Genomic DNA, 24,008 nt, shown 5'->3' on the forward strand with positions numbered 1-24,008 from the left:
CTCCTTTGACCCTTATTTCTCCTGACCCTGGTCTGTTCTTGGTCTCTTTGATGCCTAACAGGCTCGTAATTATAAGGCTGTGGTCTGTCATATTCGTATGAATACACATTCACAACCTCTTCAGTGTCACAAAAGCATTAATATCCATTATTTTCCTATTGTTCAAATTGACCACACTCCCTCCGGTTACGTCACTTCCGGTTTAGCTTTTTATGATGCGGAAAATATGCGTAAAATTCTCTCACAAAACTGACTCCAGAGGTCGCTGTAGTGTATACATATGCATATTTCAATGAAAATTCATTGAAAATTGAAAATTCAGTTTCTACATCATTTTCCTACACTGGGGTCTCTAACCTGCAATCTGCTCTTTAACTGTATTTAACTGTATTTTTTCAAAGCATCAAAAGAGGAACAGTATTAAAATGAAATGATAACAATAGGAAACAAACACAAATATTAACTGGACTCAGTTAATGTTAATATAATTAAAGCAGCTGTGTGGAACTTTTTACCATTAATAAAACTGCCCCTAGTTCGTATCACCCCCCCCTTGAAGATCCGCATATTTATTTGAACCCAACAGCGACAGAAAAAACCTTTCTCTATATGGCTATTTAGCATAGCCTCGCTCGGGTCGGACACACAGCGGAAGTCAGCACACCAGAATACGGCACCCGAAGCGGAAGTGATTCTGCTCGCCCGCAGCGGCCCGCAGCGATTAAACCACAGAAGAAGGAGCCGTGTTTACAGTGTTCTTCGAGTAAGCAGTATGCAACGGGCATTGCTGAACACATAACACCTAACAGTTTTACCAGAGATGTATCTATGAGGACTTGGTTGTACTTTTGATGTCATGGTGGATAACGAAGGAGCATCATCTAAAATTATCTGTGACTGTGACCATGAACACAAATATACAGCAGTCAGTTGTCCTCAGTTTATAAGAAATTCAGAGCTACACCAGAACATTTATGAACAGGTCTTACTTTACTACTAATTTGTGTGTAACGTTAGCATGTTAGCATGTTTCCACTAATTACTTGGACTGACCTAACGTTAGTAGCGTTAGCTTTGCAAGCGAAGGCTGCAGGTAACAGCTTTGCTGTGTTAGGATTATGTTATGTCTTCACTGTGTATCTTCACATAAAAGAATACGATTTGAGAGTTAAAGTTATGCCCTTTCTCTATCATTTTCATATTGAGACAACATGATCGATATCTTTTTTGTGTCTGTACATCCAGTGGCTGGGTCTCAGCGTTTAGCATTGCGCTTATAGGGGGTCAGTACGTCCTGCGCTGTGATCCGCGGAGGGATACACCAGTGAGCAGGCACAGACGTAGCTTGTAAACAAAACTCAGCTGTTTATTTAGCCTAGCGATATCTCCGGATTTTAGTAGCTGCAATGGACGACTTTGAACGCGATTTTGAAGAGTTTCTTGTAGCGGACACAGATCCAGAACCATACCTGTTTGAGCCGGAGTACACTGATGAGGAACTCCATGTGTTGCATGCTGAGCAGGCGAGAAGAGAGGCTGCATCCTCCGCTCCCATTTTGCTGCACAGAATGGGACTCGGTGCTACCATCGCTGGGGACATCATCAGGAGGAAAACCGCCTCAGAGAGTGCATCACAAGGAGTGAAAACTTTGCAGCAATCACTAATCCTGGCGTGATTGAAACTTTTTTTCATGTTCCTAAGATGAAGTGGAAAAAACGCCCAGGCCTGCAGGCGCTGATGGACAGCTTTCAGTCGGGTGAATAATATCGTCCGTGTCGTCTCTTTGTTTGCTTTTACCGAGTGACCTAGTGTACCTGTCCCAGAACCAGCTGTAGCTGTTGCTCACCGGTGTATCCCTCCGCACAAGATGCACTGACCCCCTACAAGTGCCATGCTAACCACTGTCTCAATATGAAAATGATAGAGAAAGGGCATAACTCCCAAATCGTTGGAGTATTCTTTTCACATAATAATGCGGACTCAGCAGATGACTTGTTAACTGTTTATTCCTCCTTACACCGAACGTACACGGCTGCTTCTCATTGTTTGCAGTAGCACAACAACGGTTACTACATTACCCAGAATAACTTGAGGCTCACACTACTACAGTAGCCTTAGTAGCTCAAAATACACAACAGATTAGATTAGATCAGAACGGAAAAACCGGATGGCAGCGTGAGACCGCGAGACCACTGTGGGATTTTGAGATTCAACATGGTGGCGCCTAGCTGCTAGATTAGATATCAACAAACTAGCCAAACAAATATAATTACCTAACGGGTGACAACTCTAGCCTGCACCATCAGCCAGAGTGGAGGACCTAGAAGAGTTTATCGATCACTACTACTACGAGTGCGTCATGGAGGGTCCTGCCGACAACCCCAATAAGAGGAAGAAGACCGACTCAGCCACCGATACACAAGACTTATTATCCTCCGAATTTAGCGTCTTGGAATCCATCAACAAGAAGCTAGAAGTGCTCGGTATGCTTCACCAGGAGATAAAAGACCTGAAGGTAAGCTTGGAGTTCACTTACCAGCAGATTAGCGACCTGCAGCAAAACAACGCTGAACTCCGCTCCACCTTAGCGGCGGTCACGTCAGATGTAGATCTCCTCAAAAAGGAAAATAAACTCCTGAAGGAAACTGTCCTCGACGTGCAGTCCAGAAGTATGAGAGACAATTTAATCATTTCTGGCATCCCGGAGAGCACACCAGACAACCCAGAAGTCCAGGTAAAAAAGTTCATGGTGACGGCCCTCAAGATCCCGACGGAGACTGTCAACAACATCACCTTTCACCGCGTCCACAGGCTCGGACCCCGAGGAGGTCAGCGTCTTCGTCCTATCATCGCCAAATTCGAACATTATCAGCAGAAAATGCTCGTTAAGAGTAAAGGACGAGAGCTAAAAGGCACTTTGTTCGGTATGAACGATCAGTTCCCCAGGGAAATCAACGAGAGGCGGAAAGTGTTATATCCCATTTTAAAAGAGCACAGGCAGAAGGGAAATAGGACCTCTCTTGTGGTCGACAAATTATACATAGATGGGCAGCTGTTCTGCCACTCTACCACCACCCCATGGCTCTTCTAAGTGAGATAAGTGCCCCTAAAACCACAAAACAAAGTAGAACCATAGCTTAATTGTATCATAAAAGGAATAAAAAAAAAAAGACCAAAAGATGTGTGTATGCATGTATATATATATATGTACTGGGGCTGCACTATTCTTGAAATAAATAAATAAATATATGTATGTATATTCATTCAAAATGGTACTCTGACACATTTCTCCTGCAACAGATAATTAAGCATTCCTGCGATTGCAACGCAATTAATCATGCGGCCCTGGTATATATGTATGTATGTACGTATATATGCAGATGTATATGTATGTACATGTGGTTATATGTATATATATGTATATATAATGAACACAACACTGACTTATTGAAAAGGAAAAAAGGGAAAAAAAAAAAATCTCACAGGGTGTGAATGTACACTTCACATACTCCACCCAGTATTCTCCCTTTCCTTCTCTATTTTTTTCCCTCCTTCATGTCCCGTCCCCCCCCCCTATCCCTCTCACTCACTCCCCCTCCCTCACCTCACACACAAATACACTCCATGTAACCCCTTTGTTTTTCAGGTTTGTGAATACTTAATCTGTATGCCCCTAATAATGATGATCCAGCCTTCTTTCACACAATCTTCTCTTTACTATCTAACCTATCAGACAGCTCGACAACTATAATTGGAGGAGACTTTAACACAGTCCTAAATGCTTCATTAGACCGATCTAGTAACTCAGTACACACAAAGCAATCACAATCGGCTAAGGTAATACAGGAATACATGGATGATTTTGGGCTTGGCGATGGCTGGAGACTCAAATACCCATCGAAGAGGGAATATACTTTCTTCTCTCCTGTGCATTGCTCATTCTCAAGAATTGACTTTTTTCTCTTAAATAACTCCATCTCACAAAAAATTACCACAAAAATACACCCGATCATTATCAGCGACCATGCACCAATATCACTCAATCTGCAAATAGAAACCATCCATAAACGGCCCCCAACATGGCGCTTTAATATCTCTTTACTTAAAGACCCAGACTTTGACAAAATGGTGAGACGGGAGTGGGCAAACTTTCTTGAAGACAATGACTCTCCAACTTTATCTCCATCTTTAATATGGGAAACTGGGAAGGCAGTAATCAGAGGAAAAATTATATCATACTCCTCCTACAAGAAGAAAAAGGAATTGCAAGCAGAAAAAAACATTGAGGAAAAAATTAAACAACTAACACAGGAATATGCAAACAATCCAAGTGATCAAGTATGGACCCAATTACAGTGTACAAAATCACAACTGGACAATATTCTATCAAAGAAAACTGAATTTATCATACAGCAACTAAGATATAATAATTCTGAACACAGTAACAAATCAGGAAAATTTTTGGCTAATGAGCTCCAACGCAATAAAGAAAAATCTCTGATACCAGCAATCCAGGGGCCGTCCGGAAATTACACACAATCTCCTCAGGAGATCAATCAGATTTTCTATTCTTTCTACCATAACTTATATTCAACAGTAAACAATCCAAACCCAGAAGATATTCAGGCTTTTCTCGATAACCTAAATTTACCTCAGTTATCCACGGAACACAGAAATATGTTAGACGCCCCCCTGACTATTAATGACCTGCAGAGCGCATTAGACAAAATGCCAACAGGTAAGGCTCCAGGTCCAGACGACTTTCCTGCCAAATTTATAAAACATTTCTGGACAATATTAGCACCACTTTTCATCAGGACAGTGACAGAGATCAAAAAGAACGGCGGTATAAGACCTCACATGAATACAGCAGCAATCAAATTATTACTAAAGCCAGACAAAGACCCCACACTTCCTTCTAGCTACCGTCCTCTATCACTAATCAACAGTGATATCAAAATTATCTCAAAGGCACTTGCTTCTAGACTGGAGAAAATAATCGCATCAATAATTCATAATGATAATGATGCTTCATTAATGGCAGACACTCAAGTAATAATGTCAGAAGAGTTTTTAATCTGATAAGTAAAGTACAACGCGTTAATACAAAAGCAATTATTTTGTCACTTGATGCAGAAAAAGCCTTCGACAAGGTCAACTGGTCCTTCCTATTTGCCACCCTGAGTGGATTTGGCTTTGGAGAGTCATTTATCCAGTGGGTATCAGCCTTATACAATTCCCCTAAGGCCACAGTCACCACCAACGGGATCACATCTAAAAGCTTCATTTTGCAGAGAGGAACCAGACAAGGGTGCCCACTCTCACCTCTACTGTTTGCAATATTCATCGAACCATTGGCTATGGCAGTCCGTCAGAAGAGCAAGATCATAGGTATCCATTCCGCCAATTCAGAGCATAAAATTAATCTATATGCCGACGACATTTTACTTTATCTACAAGAACCGAAATCGTCTTTACATGAAGTATTTAATCTCATAACACATTTTTCTAAACTTTCGGACTACTCCATCAACTGGTCTAAATCGACAATAATGCCAATAACGGAGAACTCTTGGAATCCTGCAGACCAAAAATCTTCTCTCCCTGTGGGCAACATAAGATATCTTGGCATAAATATTTCACCCAAACTATCAGACCTGGTCCACCTGAACTTTAGCCCGCTGCTAGATAAGATCTGTGGTGACCTGAAGCGCTGGAATAATCTTCCCATCTCCCTCCTGGGACGAATAACCACAGTTAAAATGAAAATTCTACCCCAAATTAACTATTTTTTTTCCATGATTCCATTCACACCCACATCGAAATGGTTCCTGTCATTAGATTCTGCAATTATAAAATTCTACTCAAAGAACAAAACAGCAAAAATTAGCCTAAGCACCCTTCAGAAAAACAAATTGGAAGGGGGATTGGACGCTCCTAACTTTAAAAATTACTATTTAGCTAACCAGCTTAAATACCTATTGAAATGGTTATATCCTAACGAAGACTACAACTCCTGGCTCGAACTAGAACAGGCGGACTGCAACAATATAAAACTCTCTGACCTCCCGTTTATCACCACTACACTCAGACGTCATAACTGTTTTAAGAACCCAATGATTGCTTCCACCTTATCAGCCTGGTGGAAAACACTAGAAATCACAAACTCTCCGATAGAACCTTGCTTGCTCTCTCCAATTTGGCACAACCCGGATTTTGAAATTAACAAAAGACCTCTCCATTTTAGCACATGGGAGATGAAGGGAGTAACTCATCTCCATCACCTTTTCCAAGACAATATACTTATGACATACACAAACTTATTTCAAACTTTTGAAATAAGAAATGGTACTTTTCTACAATATTTACAATTGATAAAAACAATCAAGAGGAGAATTCCAGCGCCTCAGGACACTTTGCAGCCACCAGAATTTGCCAAACATATTACAAAGCTTTCTCTGAGTAATAAGAAGAATCTTTCTAAGATTTATAAATTACTGTCAAAGACCAGTTCTATACATTTACCAATTTTAAAATGGGAAAAAGAGCTGGGTGTATCACTGGACCCTGACTTCTGGACTCAGATATGCAAAAATACATTTAAGATGACAAGACACACTAATATACAACTTATCCAATTTAAAGTACTCCACAGAACACACATCACCCAACAAAAGATGAATAGAATGGGCTTTAGTCAATCTGACACATGCACTCAGTGTACTCAGAACACTGCAGACACCTACTTTCATGCACTCTGGTTATGTTCACCCGTCCAGCACTTCTGGTCAACAGTCACTCAAAAACTCTCCTCCATTTTGGACTGCAGGATCCCATTATCTCCCAACCTGTGCTTAATTGGTGACCTGATGACAATTGACCTCCCAAACAGCCACTGCAACTCTCTTCTTGTAGCTCTCGCCATCGCCAAGAAAACAATCCTAGTCAACTGGAAAGATAAACAGACCCTCAACATCAACCACTGGCTGAATCTCCTTGTAGAACATATTTCGCTGGAGAAAATATCTGCTGGCCACAGAAACCAATTAACATACTTTACAGAAAAATGGTCACCATTTATTCACTCACTAAACGTGTCTGTATAGTGCCACTCAGCCTGTGAGCATATGCCACCTGTACATATAAATATTACAACTCAAGAAAGTCTGTTGTGTAATATGTAACGTGTTTCTGTTAATGATGTAACCCCTAATCCCTCTATCTCTCTCACCACAATATACCACAGCGGTTCATCAGAACTCAAGGTCTTAAGCATGTGTTAGGTGCACCTTCTTCCCCTTGAATCCGGGCCTGCTCCCTGGCTCTGTGGGGGATCGTGGGGCCGGGCGGATTCCCCTGGGGGCGGGTGCATCTGGACTGCTCGCCCTGTGTGCCTGGGGGGGGCGTGGTCTCCCCGTGCTCCCTGGGCCTGGGGCGGCGTGGCCGGTCCCCCCTGGGGGGCTGTTTCCGCCCCTGGTGGTGCGGGGTGGGTGGGCTCCTCCCCCCTCGCTCCGCTCCTGCCCTTCCCCCTCCCTCCTCCCTCCCCCCTCTCCCCGTCCCTCCCTGCTCCTCTCTCCCGGCCTCGGGCGGGCCCGGGGTCCTCACCCGGGTTGGGGGGCCTGGTGTGGGGGCTGGGTGCTGCCCGCTGGGGTGTTCTGGTGCTGCACAGTGTGGGACTGCCCGTTGGTGTGCGGCCGGCGGTGGGGGGCGGGTCGGATGGGATGGGGGTCCGGCTTTGGGTCTGTGGCGGTCTGGGGGGGTACTGGCGGGGTTGCGGGTTGGCCTGTGCTCCTGCGCGTCGGGGTTCGGGGGGGCTGGGTGGGGCCTGTCGTCCGTGCACCCTGGTGGTGCGCCACGTCCTTCTGCTGGGGGTCGATTTGCTGCGGGCGGTGTGGCCCAGGTCGGGACCATTGCGGGGGCCTGACGCTGCAGTTGCTTGGGGGGCGGGGTTGGGTGGGGGCCCGTTGGGTTTCCTTGGGGCCCTCCAGGCCCGCTGTCCATGGGCGCCGGGGTCTGGTTGGCGCTACCTTCTAGCCCCTCCCATCCATCCCTCCAGCCCTCGGGCTGGGCCTACACTGGCCTGGCCTCCTAAACCACATTTAGTTCACTCACCACACATTCCACGTTTTAATGCACCACATACACTCACTCTTCGAGGTGCAGACCACGGATGGATTGGGGGGCTTCATGATGGGGCAGGCTATGGGACAGTGGTGTCCGGTAGCTCTCCATGCTGCCCCCCGGCCCATCCTTATCTGTTCTCCAATTTTAAAGCACCACATACACCTACATCTTGTGGGACAGATGGGAACAGGTTCCAGGTGCGTATGGCTGCACAGGCTGCAGGACAGCAGTGTGCTGTAGCCATCAGCCTTGCCCCCACCTGTCTCCTGTGTCCCTCAATTTTAATGCACCACATCACACTTATGGGCACTCACATTCACATTCACGGTGTAGGGTTAATGTTTCTCCGTCAGGGATCGGAGAATCATAGTAAGAGGGGGGGTGGTGGGTTTACACACACTGTAGATACGATGGGGGGGGGTGGGGGCGGTCCGCGTCGGGCGGTGGGTGGGCGGGCCCTCCTGCCCTGCCTGTCTGGGGTGTGTCTCTGGCTCTCTGGGGGTGCCGGCCATTGCCGCCCTGGGTCCTTGGGCCTGCGTGGTGTCCGGCGGCCTCTGCGGCTCCCTGGTCTTGGGGTCTGGGCGCTCCTGCGGTCTTGGGGTGCCATACCGCCCCCCTTCCCCCGCAGGGCTGGCCCTGGACCCTGGTGATGGTTTTCATAAACACATTGGGAGGGTTCAAATACACGCATGCATGTTCGATACTTCAGCTCCGTGACGCATTGCAAAGAACCGATGGGATCACTCCAAAGGGGCCCACTTGCTTCTCAAACCTACCACACCGCGCTGGCAACTCTTCTCTGCAATCGGGCTTTCCCCCTCCACCAAGACTCTCACATTTTTGGTGTTCAGTATAGACTTCTCTTTTGTTTTTGTTTTTCAGTACAGTATAGTAGACATGTATATGTTTATTTTTGATAATCTGCATGGAGCACAACCACCTCAAGGCCACAATACATCAGCTACACTGCCTGTTTCTCCCCTGTTTTTTTTTTTTTGTTTGTTTGTTTATTTGTCTGTTTGTTTTTCCTCCTCCTTCTTCTCCGCATGCACTGTCACTATATAACTCAGGACTTAAGCACCTGCCCCCTCCCCCTCGCTTGTTTCCTTACTTTCCCCTTGACACACTTTGGTGTATCACGGCCCTCTCTGACTCATATTAGGAAGTTTTTCCAATAAAGGCTGTTAGGCTAGTCTCCAGGGAGGGTGGGTGACGGTCACAACCACGCATTATGGGTATAAAATACTTGACTGCAAGATTAACAGTGCATCAATCTTCACAAGAAGCTTACACCTTTTAGTGGCGCTAAGCTATGAAGACCAATGCAGACAAGTAGGAAAAAAAAAAAAAAAAAGATTAGATCAGAACAGAAACACAACAGGAGAATTCCACTAATTACTTGGACTGACCTGACGTTAGTTAATTCTCTCGCTCTCCAAAACAAATGCATGCGGTAATTGCCGGCTGCAGTCGGAATTTTACGACACCAGGCTGTGGGTGTCATACCGCTTCGACCAAAGGGGCGCTATAATCAACGAAAACGAAAAGTTCCGCACAGCTGCTTTAAATTCAGCTGCTACAGAGGGCTAAAGGGAATTTATTGCATGAGGCAAAACATTGTTACACTAAGAAGACTGATGGAAAATAAGCATCTCTGTTAAAGCAATTTAATCTTATAATCAATATTGCCATTGCAACAAAACTGGATTTACGCCTGGAAAGAAAGGCAACTGTTCCAGGGTTTCAGATACCCAGGGACCACTAAGGGCCCCTGTGGCGCAGGGTGGCGAACCCTGCGCAGAGCTAGTTTAGAGCAGCACAACCCGCGGCGCGCTCAGTTTGGTAGTTTGGCAGACCGAGGTGCGCATCTGTCATCTTAGAAAAGTCAAAAGGAAAGAAACAGAGTGAGACTGCGAGAGAGAAAGAGAGAGCGCGTGCGCACGAGAGAAATGCAACATTGATTTACAATTGTGGTGACCTTCTCCCAGGCTACCTTTGCATCATCAGCCCGTGGAGTTCCGTATATTCGGACACTGAGAGCTTGGACCTCCCGGACCAAAACATCAGTTTCTTCCTGGGAGAAGTTTGGCCGTCTGACGCTGCTGCTCTCTTCTGCCATGGCAAATTGAGTAAACTCTCATTACGCATTCGCGCGGCACATTTAAGGGCGAGGAGAGGGGCTCATTTGATTGGTGTGATGTGTGTAAAACCCACTCCACGCCTTCTCTCCTCCCTCGTTCCGACATGCACAGGTAGGAGGGACGGAGGTGGGAAAGAGGAGTAGCTGCGGCAGGTGCACGGTGTGCCAAACTTGCCAAATCCCCCTGGCCACACCCAGTTGGCGAAGCGCGGGTGCGCTGCGCCTCCGCCTCGCCCGGTCTGCGAAACTAGAGGCCTTAACCTTAAAGCTATGGTCTACGTTTAGAAAGATGATAAGAAAGATTTGAAAAAAGCATTCCCCCCACACACACACCCCTCCCTCTGTGCTCCATGATCCCTCCCCTCCAAGCTCGTGTCCCCTCCCCTCAGAGCCTCCGACAGACACCCTCCCACATAGCAACATACAGTTACATAAAGCATATAGTTATCTATGTCACAGCATCCACAATAAAAACAAAATATTACCTGTTCAGCAAAAACTCTGCTGTATCAGCATCACTTTTCAGGCCCAGATCTTGCTGGAGCTTTCTCCATCGGTCAAAGGAACTGAGGAGACAGAACAAGGCGGCGCGCGAGAGTGCAGCGGCTCTTAGCTTTCTCATATATGTAGTTTTGTCCACGTTTTTCTGCTCATGTTGAGCAGATTTTGTGTATAGTCAGCAGGACATTATTGATGTCGGCTGGAAGTGCAAGGTTGACATCACAAGAGATTTTCAAAAGGCACACAACATCCCAGATGGCATCGGCAGACCTGTGGAGTCACTGTGGATCTGCTGCCTGAGTAAGCGACGCAGACGCCGGAGGGAACGAAGGCAGAAACGCAGGCGCCGCTCGGGGATATTGACTAGGCTAAAGAAGTACCCTCACACTCCGTCACTGCCGAGAATCTTCCTGACAAACACCAGATCCATTTCTAACAAAATGGACGAACTGGAGCTATTGATTGCCTCTAACCGCTATGTACAGACCTGTGGGATTATGATGATAAGGGGAAGCTGGCTTCACCCGCTCATACCCGATGCTTCGGTGCAGCTAGAAGGCCGCATTCCAAGGGCCTTACAAACCACTCGTACTTTCAAATGCGGAGGGGAGTTGGGACGAGGCGGGACGAGGAGCATAGGAGTGTCAAAATGGAGCGAGGGGATTGGACGGAGGGCAAGAGAGAGTGCAAATTTGAGCAAGGAGTAACTCCCATGCGGACCGGATGGCTGTGATTGGTCAATTTTTTTGCAGACCTGCAGCCGCCAGAGAGAATGGATTTTTTTGGTTCCTTTTGCTCTTCACATTGTGTAGCTAGCACTATTGGGCCATCTAAATGATGTTAATAATAATGATCAATCTTTCTAAACGAAGACCATAGCTTTAAAATGTACCTGTGACAGCCGACCTCTGGACAGTGAGTGTCCTCACTGTCCAGAGGTCTGACAGTGAGGACACTCACTGTCCAGAGGTCGGCTGGACAGTGAGTGTCCAGCCGACCTCTGGACAGTGAGTGTCCTCAGTAGAGGGGGAACAGACGCCAGGATCAGTGATTGATACTGATGTTTGTGTTCTTCATGCTTAGATAATGTTTCATTTTTCACTCAGTATTGTGATGTAGGGAGGAATATTTATTTTATTGACATGCTAGATTTGTTTTCAGTGCGATATTATTAAGTTTACATGGTGACTTTGTTGTTGTAAATATGACTGTTGTTGCCATAGACTGTATAAAACTGTCCTGTGTATTTGACCTAAAAGGAAAATGTCAGGAGCTTTGTGTGTGTGTGTGTGTGTGTGTGTAAGAGAGGAGGAAGAAGGAGATGCAGGTAGAGAGAGTGTTATTAGTTACTGTACATAAGAGCTATCAATGCACAGAAGCATACTAAGTGGCATAAACAGTATATATATATATATATATATATATATATACACATACAGTACAGGCCAAAAGTTTGGACACACCTTCTCATTCAATGCGTTTTCTTTATTTTCATGACTATTTACATTGTAGATTCTCACTGAAGGCATCAAAACTATGAATGAACACATGTGGAGTTATGTACTTAACAAAAAAGGTGAAATAACTGAAAACATGTTTTATATTCTAGTTTCTTCAAAATAGCCACCCTTTGCTCTGATTACTGCTTTGCACACTCTTGGCATTCTCTCGATGAGCTTCAAGAGGTAGTCACCTGAAATGGTTTTCCAACAGTCTTGAAGGAGTTCCCAGAGGTGTTTAGCACTTGTTGGCCCCTTTGCCTTCACTCTGCGGTCCAGCTCACCCCAAACCGTCTTGATTGGGTTCAGGTCCGGTGACTGTGGAGGCCAGGTCATCTGCCGCAGCACTCCATCACTCTCCTTCTTGGTAAAATAGCCCTTACACAGCCTGGAGGTGTGTTTGGGGTCATTGTCCTGTTGAAAAATAAATGATCGTCCAACTAAACGCAAACCGGATGGGATGGCATGTCGCTGCAGGATGCTGTGGTAGCCATGCTGGTTCAGTGTGCCTTCAATTTTGAATAAATCCCCAACAGTGTCACCAGCAAAACACCCCCACACCATCACACCTCCTCCTCCATGCTTCACAGTGGGAACCAGGCGTGTGGAATCCATCCGTTCACCATTTCTGCGTCTCACAAAGACACGGCGGTTGGAACCAAAGATCTCAAATTTGGACTCATCAGACCAAAGCACAGATTTCCACTGGTCTAATGTCCATTCCTTGTGTTTCTTGGCCCAAACAAATCTCTTCTGCTTGTTGCCTCTCCTTAGCAGTGGTTTCCTAGCAGCTATTTGACCATGAAGGCCTGATTCGCACAGTCTCCTCTTAACAGTTGTTCTAGAGATGGGTCTGCTGCTAGAACTCTGTGTGGCATTCATCTGGTCTCTGATCTGAGCTGCTGTTAACTTGCCATTTCTGAGGCTGGTGACTCGGATGAACTTATCCTCAGAAGCAGAGGTGACTCTTGGTCTTCCTTTCCTGGGTCGGTCCTCATGTGTGCCAGTTTCGTTGTAGCGCTTGATGGTTTTTGCGACTCCACTTGGGGACACATTTAAAGTTTTTGCAATTTTCCGGACTGACTGACCTTCATTTCTTAAAGTAATGATGGCCACTCATTTTTCTTTAGTTAGCTGATTGGTTCTTGCCATAATATGAATTTTAACAGTTGTCCAATAGGGCTGTCGGCTGTGTATTAACCTGACTTCTGCACAACACAACTGATGGTCCCAACCCCATTGATAAAGCAAGAAATTCCACTAATTAACCCTGATAAGGCACACCTGTGAAGTGGAAACCATTTCAGGTGACTACCTCTTGAAGCTCATGGAGAGAATGCCAAGAGTGTGCAAAGCAGTAATCAGAGCAAAGGGTGGCTATTTTGAAGAAACTAGAATATAAAATATGTTTTCAGTTATTTCACCTTTTTTTGTTAAGTACATAACTCCACATGTGTTCATTCATAGTTTTGATGCCTTCAGTGAGAATCTACAATGTAAATAGTCATGAAAATAAAGAAAACGCATTGAATGAGAAGGTGTGTCCAAACTTTTGGCCTGTACTGTATATACATATATAAACTAAGAAAAAAGTAAATAGGTTGCTTGCTGTGGCCCATTGGCATTTTCTGGTTTTAAAAACTGGCCCAATTGAATCTGTAATTGAATAATTTTCAATTAAATTTTTTCATTCTGTTGTCAATTACACACAGGTCCGAACACACACATGCACAAAAGAGTACCTATACATGCACTAAGTGGAGAGATGTCAGAGTGGGGCTGCCCATGACAGGCGCTCCGGGTGGTTGGGGGGGGTTGGTGCCTTGCTCAAGGGCACCTCGGCAGTTCCCAGGAGGTGAACTGGCACCTCTCCAGCTACCAGTCCACGCTCCATATTTTGATCCGGACAGGGACTTGACTGTCTCTGTTCATGTCCCAGCCGGAATATTATTGTAGTAACCTAAAAAGCACCACCAGATGGCAGGAGCTACATTTGAAGTGTTGAATGCAAACTTAGCAAGTCACTGAATCCTCCACAACAAGTTCCTGCAAATATTTCACAATAAAAGCCTTTTTTAGAAATTGAAGGGGTTCTCTCAACTAAAATTATAAGGGGCTTTAAATTTTAAGCGGATACAGGAAGTGTTGAGTTTGAAATGACGACATGATAACAGGGCAAACGGGAATGGATTAAAATTTAAAATGGATAAATACAGAGGGAATAATTAATAAAGGCCTGTTTCTAATATCGTCTGTTTCAAATGAAGCTGGTACCCTCTGCAGTTTGGTAAGTGAAAGTTTGGTTTGTGATTTTTATTCCTTTATATCCTCCATTATGAAGAAATAACATTCTTTGCTAGCTTGATGCTAATGGCAGTATTCACCAGGTTGCTAAAGTGCCTCTGCTATATTACACCATCATTTTTCCCTTTTTGCTCTGTGTGGGAACATCCCTAGAGGAAATCTCAAAAAGGCTGGACCGTTATTGCCATACAGTTGTCTACAGCAGCAGATTGCAGATTGAAGACAAAAAAAATAAAAAAAATAAATAAATCAAACATGCTAGGCTTTCTGTCGGGACTTGGTGGGGCGTCCCAGAAATGGTATAGGTTGTCGTCTACTATGACACACTACAGGAGATAAACCGATCGATTATCACATACGACACTCGTTCGCGATCTGGGCCAACACCACTCAGCGCTGCATCGGGCCAAAATCAGGCTGAACCTGGCAATATGTTTTAAGTGGCCTCCTCCTTTCTCTGACTGTAAATACAGAGAAGTATGTGTGCTGTCTGGTGTATTAACATGAGCTGTGTAGTGTCTCTCAGTCAAACAGTAAAAATTTATCTGAGGTGTCACTGTGACTCACAGCATGCAATAGGGGTTGGACCTGGGTTTTACAATGGTGACAGGAAGATTGGACTCATCCGCTGAATGCAAACTCAAATGACATGCAGCAAAGGGCCACAGACTGGACTCGAACCTGGGCCGCTGAGGCAACAGTCTTGTACATGGGGCGTCTGCTCTATCCACTAAGCTACTGACACCCCAGGGAGCTGTATTTTATCCAATGTTCCTACTATGGAAAGAGAAATGATAAAAGAGACAATGTGATTTACAACTGTTGTCCATCTGCATTTAAGCTCAGTGGTTATCATTATATTATAATTATATATAATTATATATATTATATCATATATATATATATATATATATATATATATATATATATACAATATATTATATTTATAGGAACACTTCATCTGGGAAAGTATATTTGTTTTCCCTTCAAACACTGAGTCATACTTCATGATGAAGATTATAAATGCTCTGTGTTTAAGATTTGTTATGTATTTCTATACTGAATCTGTGAGGACTAGCCTGTTAGGTTTCATCTTGATCTCAAAGCATTTCAGTTTAAAGGCAATTTCTTCGTTTTTACCAAACAGATGTGTCACACCCATGTTTGCTGTATTAAATTGCATTAATTCAAAGGGATCACTTCCTGTGCCCCTGTTTCACATTAAAAGCAATACATGGGAAAATCACATGGAGGCTTTTATTGTAAAGCAGCTACAGAAAATGCACTGTATTTTTCACTGAGGTTAGTACTACCACTGAGGTAATAACAACACTTAATACAATAAGATATGGACATTTTTAGCCTCATCTAAGCCATCTACTCTAATTATAAAGAGAGGAATCTCCCTTTGTATGTATGTATGTATGTGTGTGTATATGTGATGACACTGTCATCACATTCGCATGTGCTCTACTTTATGACAACGGTGGTCAAAGTAAGCTACTAATACAACTAATACATCCACTCTGTTTTTCACCCATGTTTCTGGCTGCGAGTAGCTGCAGGTAGCTGCAGGTGACGTGTGTTTTTCAGGGGCTGATTTAATAATTTGGCAAAAGCCATCTTGCTGCACCTTTTATTCTTTCTCTAACTGGGAATTGTTGGTATTTGCAGTGGTAAAACAAATACTCAAAACTTTTTTTTTCCTGAAGTAGCTCTATTAAAGTAAAAAGTCTACTAATAGATAGAAACAGTAAATAAATTCTACCCAGTTCTTACACCTGTCTTTTATACCTATATTTCTTCTTCTTTTGCAAAGCATACCGTGTTACAATATTTGTATGAAATGTGCAGCATACATGAAATTTCATTATTCTGATCATTAGAGTTAAACTCCAGTGCCATGCCCCTACCTTGGCAGGGTGTGTCCTGTGCCGGTGGTCCAGTGTCACGTCCCCCTTGAAGATGGGTGAGGACACTTCAGAATGGGTGCTGCTGGGGTTGTGAGCGACCTGCTGGCGAGGAGGAGAGAAGGTGCTGTAGAGAGCCAGGGAGCCGTGAGACGGCGAGGTGGGGATAGAAAGTGCCACAGCATGTTCAGAGATGTTACCCATGGTCTTTGTGCTGGGCAGGGTCCCATAATGACTCACGGCTGAAAGCACAACACCAAGAGGGGTAAAGAAAGGCACAGTGAAATAAGAAGCTTTCATTACCTAGAACTTTTTCTCTGAAGGTCATGAAACTGTACTTTTGTTTCAAAAAAGAGATGTCAGCCTTTTAAAAGTACAACTCAAATGTGTTTTTTTTCAGAGAAACACATGACACAAGATATGCTAATAAGAGGTACTAAGATGAAAAGCATGTCTAATAACACTTTTTAGGCTGACTTTACTTGCAACACACAAATACAAGTAATGATGGTACCAGTTATCCTGCAAAATCAATATATAATGAACAAACAAAACACTGGAAACATATGAAGGGTGGATTGTGCAAATGGTGCTGCAACCCCATATTTGGAAAATATATCTGTAGACGTAGTGTCTTTCACTACATGGGCGAGAAAATAAACCTGTCCTGAAGAGGACTTGTAATTTACCTACTGAACTACCTACTAACTCCCATCTGACTGCAACTATAACTCAGCCTAAACAGACCTGGTAGCAAATAAACCAAAATGGGGGATTGCCTTTTGTTCCAACAACCCAAAATTCTAAAGCCCTGTTAATCTGTGTCCTATTGGACCCAAAGTCCTTTGCTCCGACAGCCCGTCATCCCAAAAACAAACGGCCATTGCTTCAAATGTCATTTCTCAAAAAACAAAAGTTACGTTTAGGAAAAAGATCATGTTTTAGTCTAAAACACCTTCGTTTGGTGGTACAAAAGCTGCTGGAAAGGAAGCATGGGTCAGTGAAAAACAACTGAGTTCAGTGGCTCAAAGACCGCAGCGAAATGTCACTGGGAAGCACCACGAAGGGTTGGTAAAAACACCCAGGATTGGTGGCTCAAACACTGCTGAGAAACACAGTGAAGTGTCTGTGAAAACATCTGGGCCCGTATTCACAAAGAATCCTAAGACTAAAAGTAGCTCTTAGTGACGTCATTTTCCCTTGGTAAGATAAAAGTTATTCACAAAGCATCTTAGGCATTAAGAGAGCTCCTAAGGTGAAAAACTGTTAAGAGGAGGGAGGAGGACTTTTAAGAAGCCTAAGAGTGTCTTAAACAGAGAAGATGGCGGAAAGACAGAGAGGAAGGAGAGATATTCTCCGTATATTGAACGACTGTGATTTAATAAGACGCTACCGGCTTGATCGTGCAGGGATAATGTTTGTGGTTGCCCTCATCAGGGATGAGCTTACTTTTCCCACCCAGCGTAGTAACGCAATAATGCCTACTTTGGATTGCAGCACGTACCAGCGCTTCTCAGACTCATCGCTTGTGCGTAAAAGGAGAGGGAACGACGCATTGATTTGTCGGGCAATGCGCTCCCAAGTCTGCCTCTTTCCTCGTGCCGTTATCCCGGGACCGAATTTCCCTCTTAAAGCTCCGTTGTTCTCCTCCACGAGCTGCGCCAACAGCAGGCACTGCTCTTCTGTCCAGTTTGGCTTTCTTGTTCTTTTTTTCTCCATTTCATTAGTTGTTTTGGTGATTCTGCCAAATCAAACCGCTTTTTACAAGGAGGCCAGCAATCACAGTAATTGCTGACAGCTGATTCTGCGCCCACCATTAATATCAAATAGATTAAGTAGTAAAATTACCAGCATGGCGAGTAAACATAACAATAAGCAAATCAATATAATAATCGGCATGTGAATGAGGTACGTTCAAACATTTTGAAGCTTTGTAACAATTAATTTAATTTTGCTGAGTTTCATCATCATGACATAAAATTATTTTCACGATTACACATTTCTTAATACAGTCTAAGTTCTATGATCGGTTGATTTCACTGTTCATTCATTACTAGGAGCGCATTTGTTTTTCTTTTTTTTTTGTCTTTTTTCCTTTTTGTAACAACCAATCACAGCTTTTAGAAGACTGCGTCATACCTAGCAACGGGGTCAACCACACCTCCTCACTAAGATAAAAGTTTCTGTCCCCTCCTTGCTCAGAGTTGCTCTCAGAAACTTCCTGAATCACTAATAAGATAAGATTCCTTGCTAGGAATTTTTAAGCTAAGTTAAGAGCTCTCTGAGAGGACTATGAGAATCTGTGTGAATACGGGCCCTGGTATCAGTGGCTCTAGTGCTGCTTGGAAACACTGCAAAGGGTCGGCCAAGGATAGGTTAAAAGACCTGTGAGCAGTGGCTCATGCGCTGCAGGGGAACACCACAGAGTTGCTAGAAACACCCAGGATCTGTGGCTCACATGCTGCTGGGAAACACCGCAAAGGGTCAGTAAAACATCTGGGATTGGTGGCTCAAATGCTACTATTAAATGCAGTGAAGGGTCTGTAAAAACACCCAGGATCAGGCTCCAATGCCACTGGGAAACGCTGTGAAGGGTTGGTAAAAACACCTGAGATCAGTGGCTCAAATGGCCCTGGGAAAAGCCACTGGGAAATGCTGCCAAAAGTCAGTAAAAACATGCAGGATCGGTGGCTCTAAAAATGCTGAGAAACATGGCCATGGATAGGTAAAAACAATAAATTGGTGGCTTAAATGCCACTGGAAACGCCACTGGGAAATGCCGCAAAGGGTTGGTGAAAACACCGGGGATTGGTGGCTCAAACACTGCGGGAACGTTGCAAAGGATTGATAAAAACACCCAGGATCGGTGGCTCAATTGTGGCTGGGAAACGCAGCAAAGGGTTGGTAAAATCACCTGGGATCAGTAGCTCAAAAGAAGCAGGCATACTCAAGCTAACTGCAGGATATGTGTATTTTTGGAGAAAGGGGAGTTGGGAGCAACGGGAGTTTGTTTTTGGGATAAAAGCTGTCAGAGAATGGGCTTTAGATCCAATGGGGCTTTTTTCTGGCTAATAGGGCTTTCTAATTTTCAGCCGTTGGAACAATGGCATGGCACCCCCAACGGAACTTACAATAAAAGGAATTTGATTGAGAAACTTTAACAAGTGGAAAAATGGATTTTACAGCTCTTACTATAATTCCCTATTTGTATAATAAAGTTGTCTCTTTTAAATGGTTCTCTTGTTGTCTCTGGTTCTCAGAGCATGTCAGCGGAGTGAAGCGTCAGTGGGCAGAAGGATTTTGGATGAAGCACATTGCAGATGTTTTAAAAGGCTTAGGTGTGGACTTTTCTCAGAGAAAAGTCCACACCTTGGTGGACGTGCTGACGTATTGCGGTAAGCGAGTTGTGTCATTTCCGGTGTTTCTGTGACAGCGTCTCTGTACTGCTCTGGTGAATTCTACTAGCCTGCTTTCTCACTTCAGTTGCTTTAACGTCTACTTCAAGTCTTAACCCACACTAGTTCTGTTTAAGCACTTATAGCTCTCCTCCTTTCTACGACTTTCTCGCTAATCTCTTAGCTGTCGTTTGCACGTTACTAGCCTTGGTAGCTACATTAGCTTTACAGTTAGCGACGGCTTCTCCCTCTGCTCTCTCTTGCTCGGTGTGCCAAATGTTCAGTTATGCCTCTGCCTCCTTTAGTGACAGTGGTAATTGTAATAAGTGTAGCTTATTTGCTGCGTTGGAGGCGAGGCTTAGTAATTAGAAGCGCGGCTCCGCACCATGGAAAACCATTCAGTAGCTGTGGTAGTTAGCCAGCCCCCTGTAGCCGGTGCGGAGCCACATAGCATTGCCTTAGCCTCTGCTAACTGTCCTCCGGTAACTCCCATTCAGCCGGGAGGTTGGGTTACGGTTCGCCAGAAGCACAGCTCCAAGCCAAAGCCCATGGCTCACCACCAGCCTGTTCACGTTTCCAACAGCTTTTCCCCACTCAGCGACACACCCGCTGAGGATAAATCTCTGGTTATTGGCAGCTCTATTCTGAGAAACGTGAAGTTAGCAACACCAGCGGCCATAGTCAAATGTATACCTGGGGCCAGAGCGGGCAACACTGAATCAAATTTAAAACTGCTGGCTAAAGGTAAACGTAGATTCAGTAAGATTGTTATTCACGTCGGCGGCAATGACACCCGGTTACGCCAATCGGAGGTCACTAAAATTAATATTGCCTCGGTGTGTGAATATGCAAAAACGATGTCGGACTCCGTAGTTTTCTCTGGACCCCTCCCAAATCTGACCAGTGATGACATGTTTAGCTGCATGTCATCATTTAATCGCTGGCTGTCCAGGTGGTGTCCAGCAAACGATGTGGGTTTCGTTAATAATTGGCAAACTTTCTGGGGAAAACCTGGTCTTATTAGGAGAGACAGCATTCATCCCACTTTGGATGGATCTGCTCTCATTTCTAGGAACATGGCAAACTTAAGTAATTTAAATCCCTGACAACCCAGAGTTGAGACCAGGACTCGGAGACGCAGTCCTATACGCCTCTCTGAGCTTCTAGTTCAGTTACCCAGCCATAGTTTTCATAGTTTTATACAAACGGTGTCTGTCCCCCGACCACCTAAATTATTTAAATCTAAAATTAAACAAAGAGGAGTTGTGCATAACAACCTCATAAAAATTAAAACCTCTTCTGTGACAGAAAGACAAAACAGGAGAATTAAATGCGGACTGTTAAATATTAGGTCTCTATCGTCTAAAGCAGTGTTAGTAAACGAATTAATATCAGATAATCATATTGATTTACTCAGTCTCACTGAAACCTGGCTGTGTCAAGATGAATATGTTAGTCTTAATGAGTCCACTCCTCCCAGTCATAATAATACCCACATTCCTCGAGGCAGCGGCCGAGGAGGGGGAGTTGCAGCCATTTTTAACTCTAGTCTGTTAATCAGCCCTAAACCTAAACTAGATTATAATTCATTTGAAAGCCTCGTTCTTAGTCTTTTACATCCGACCTGGAAAACCTCACAGCCACTTTTATTTGTTATAGTGTACCATGCTCCTGGCCCGTATTCTGAATTTGTATCTGAATTCTCAGAGTTTTTATCCAGTTTAGTTCTTAAATCAGATAAAGTTATTATTGTAGGCGATTTTAACATTCATGTCGACGTGGATAATGACTCCCTGGCTACCGCGTTTATCTCATTATTAGACTCCATTGGCTTCAGTCAGAGTGTACATGAACCCACTCATTGTTTTAACCATACCCTCGATCTAGTTCTGACGTATGGAATTGAAATTGATAACCTAAAAGTCTTTCCACAAAATCCCTCGCTATCGGATCATTATCTGATTACTTTTGATTTCTTTTTACTCGATTACACGCCACTCAGCAACAGTTACTATACTAGATGTTTATCAGATAGTGCTGTCGCAAAATTTAAGGAAAAGATTACTCCGTCGTTAAATTCAATACCAAGTCCCTCAGTAACAGAGGTTTCCTGTACCGACTTTGATCATTTTGTCGATAGCGCCGTAGGCTCGCTGCGAACAACACTTGACTCTGTAGCTCCTCTTAAAATGAAGTTAAAAAAGCAAAGAAAGTTTGCTCCTTGGTATAACTCTCAAACCCGTAAGTTAAAACAAATATCGCGAAAATTTGAAAGGAATTGGCAATTGACCAAACTGGAAGAATCTCGTTTAATCTGGACAGACAGTCTCAAAACTTATAAGAGGGGCCTCCACAATGCCAGAGCAAACTATTACTCAGCATTAATAGAAGACAATAAGAACAACCCCAGGTTTCTTTTCAGCACTGTAGCCAGGCTGACTGAGAGTCAAAGCTCAATTGAGCCTTGTATTCCTTTAGCCCTTAGCAGTAATGATTTTATGAGCTTTTTTAATGACAAAATTCAAACTATTAGAGGCAAAATTCATGACCTCCTGTCCTCAGATAGTACCTATCTAACCTCAAACACAGCTGTAAAACCTAATATATATTTAGATTGCTTCTCCCCAATTTCTCTTCAAGAATTGGCCGCAGTGATTTCTTCATCTAAATCATCAACATGTCTCTTAGACCCCATCCCAACTAGGCTACTTAAGGAGGTCTTTCCTTTAGTTAACACTCATATATTAGATATGATCAATATATCCTTATTAACAGGCTATGTACCACAGTCTTTTAAGGTAGCTGTAATTAAACCTCTACTAAAAAAGCCCACCCTGGATCCAGAGGTGTTAGCCAACTATAGACCAATATCTAATCTTCCCTTTATGTCAAAGATCCTTGAGAAAGTAGTCGCAGACCAGCTGTGTGATTTTCTCCATGATAATAATTTATTTGAGGAATTTCAGTCAGGATTTAGAGTGCATCATAGCACTGAGACAGCACTAGTTAAAATTACAAATGACCTTCTGATTGCTTCGGACAAAGGACTTGTCTCTGTACTTGTTTTATTAGATCTTAGTGTGGCGTTTGACACAATTGACCATCAAATTCTACTGCAGAGACTGGATCACTTAATTGGCCTGAAAGGTTCTGCACTGAGCTGGTTTAAATCTTATTTATCTGATTGTTTTGAGTTTGTTGACGTTCATAATGAATCATCCTTACATACCAAAGTTTGTTTTGGAGTTCCGCAAGGTTCTGTGCTCGGACCAATCCTATTTACTCTATATATGCTTCCTTTAGGTAACATCATTAGAAATCACTCTATAAATTTCCATTGTTATGTGGACGATACTCAGTTGTATTTATCGATGAAGCCAGAAGAAAGTAATCAATTAACTAAACTCCTAACTGCCTTAAAGACATAAAAACTTGGATGAGCACCAATTTCCTGATGTTAAATTCAGACAAAACTGAAGTTATTGTTCTTGGCCCCAAACAACTCAGAGACTCAGACAGAAGATCTGTCTTTTAATTCTCACTTAAAACAAACTTCACGGACCGCATTTTTTCATCTGCATATTATTGCGAAAATTAGGCCTATCCTGACCCGAAAAGATGCAGAAAAATTGGTCCACGCTTTTGTTACCTCTAGGCTGGATTACTGTAACTCTCTATTATCAGGTAGCTCTAGTAAGTCCTTAAAAACTCTCCAGCTAATTCAGAATGCAGCAGCACGTGTACTAAGAGGAACTAAGAAACGAGATCATATTTCTCCTGTTTTAGCTTCGCTGCACTGGCTCCCTGTAAAATCCAGAATTGAATTTAAAATCCTACTGTTAACTTATAAAGCTCTAAATGGTCAAGTTCCGTCATATCTTAGAGAGCTCATAGTGCCATATTATCCCACCAGAACACTGCGCTCTGAGAACACAGGGTTACTCGTGGTCCCTAAAGTCTCCAAAAGTAGATCAGGAGCCAGGAGTACTTAAATGTATGCCTGGTTTGTCTCTTTGTGAACTGTTGGCTTATTTTCCAGGTTATTGATGCAGATCTATTTAATACTATTAATTTAATTTGATATTTGATGTTTATGGTTTATTTACAACCTAGTTATAGATAGCATGTATTTAC

The 24,008-nt window shown here is 43.6% G+C and overlaps 1 protein-coding gene across 16 annotated transcripts in view; it reads right to left on the reverse strand.

The window, feature by feature from the left end:
* Positions 1–24,008, reverse strand: part of LOC117245778 (pleckstrin homology domain-containing family A member 5-like) — a 623,723-nt gene that overhangs the window by 129,421 nt on the left and 470,294 nt on the right. For all 16 annotated transcript variants that reach the window (XR_013490410.1, XR_013490411.1, XR_013490412.1 and 13 more), the window contains one exon: positions 16,483–16,721. Coding sequence is in view for 13 of the 16 variants with exons in the window: in XM_078165309.1 (XP_078021435.1) it covers positions 16,483–16,721 (239 nt within the window). In the remaining 3 variants the exon portion in view is untranslated. The remainder of the gene's footprint in view (positions 1–16,482; positions 16,722–24,008) is intronic.

Source organism: Epinephelus lanceolatus, chromosome 23 (assembly GCF_041903045.1).
Source record: "Epinephelus lanceolatus isolate andai-2023 chromosome 23, ASM4190304v1, whole genome shotgun sequence".
Taxonomy (NCBI): Eukaryota; Metazoa; Chordata; class Actinopteri; order Perciformes; family Serranidae; genus Epinephelus; species Epinephelus lanceolatus.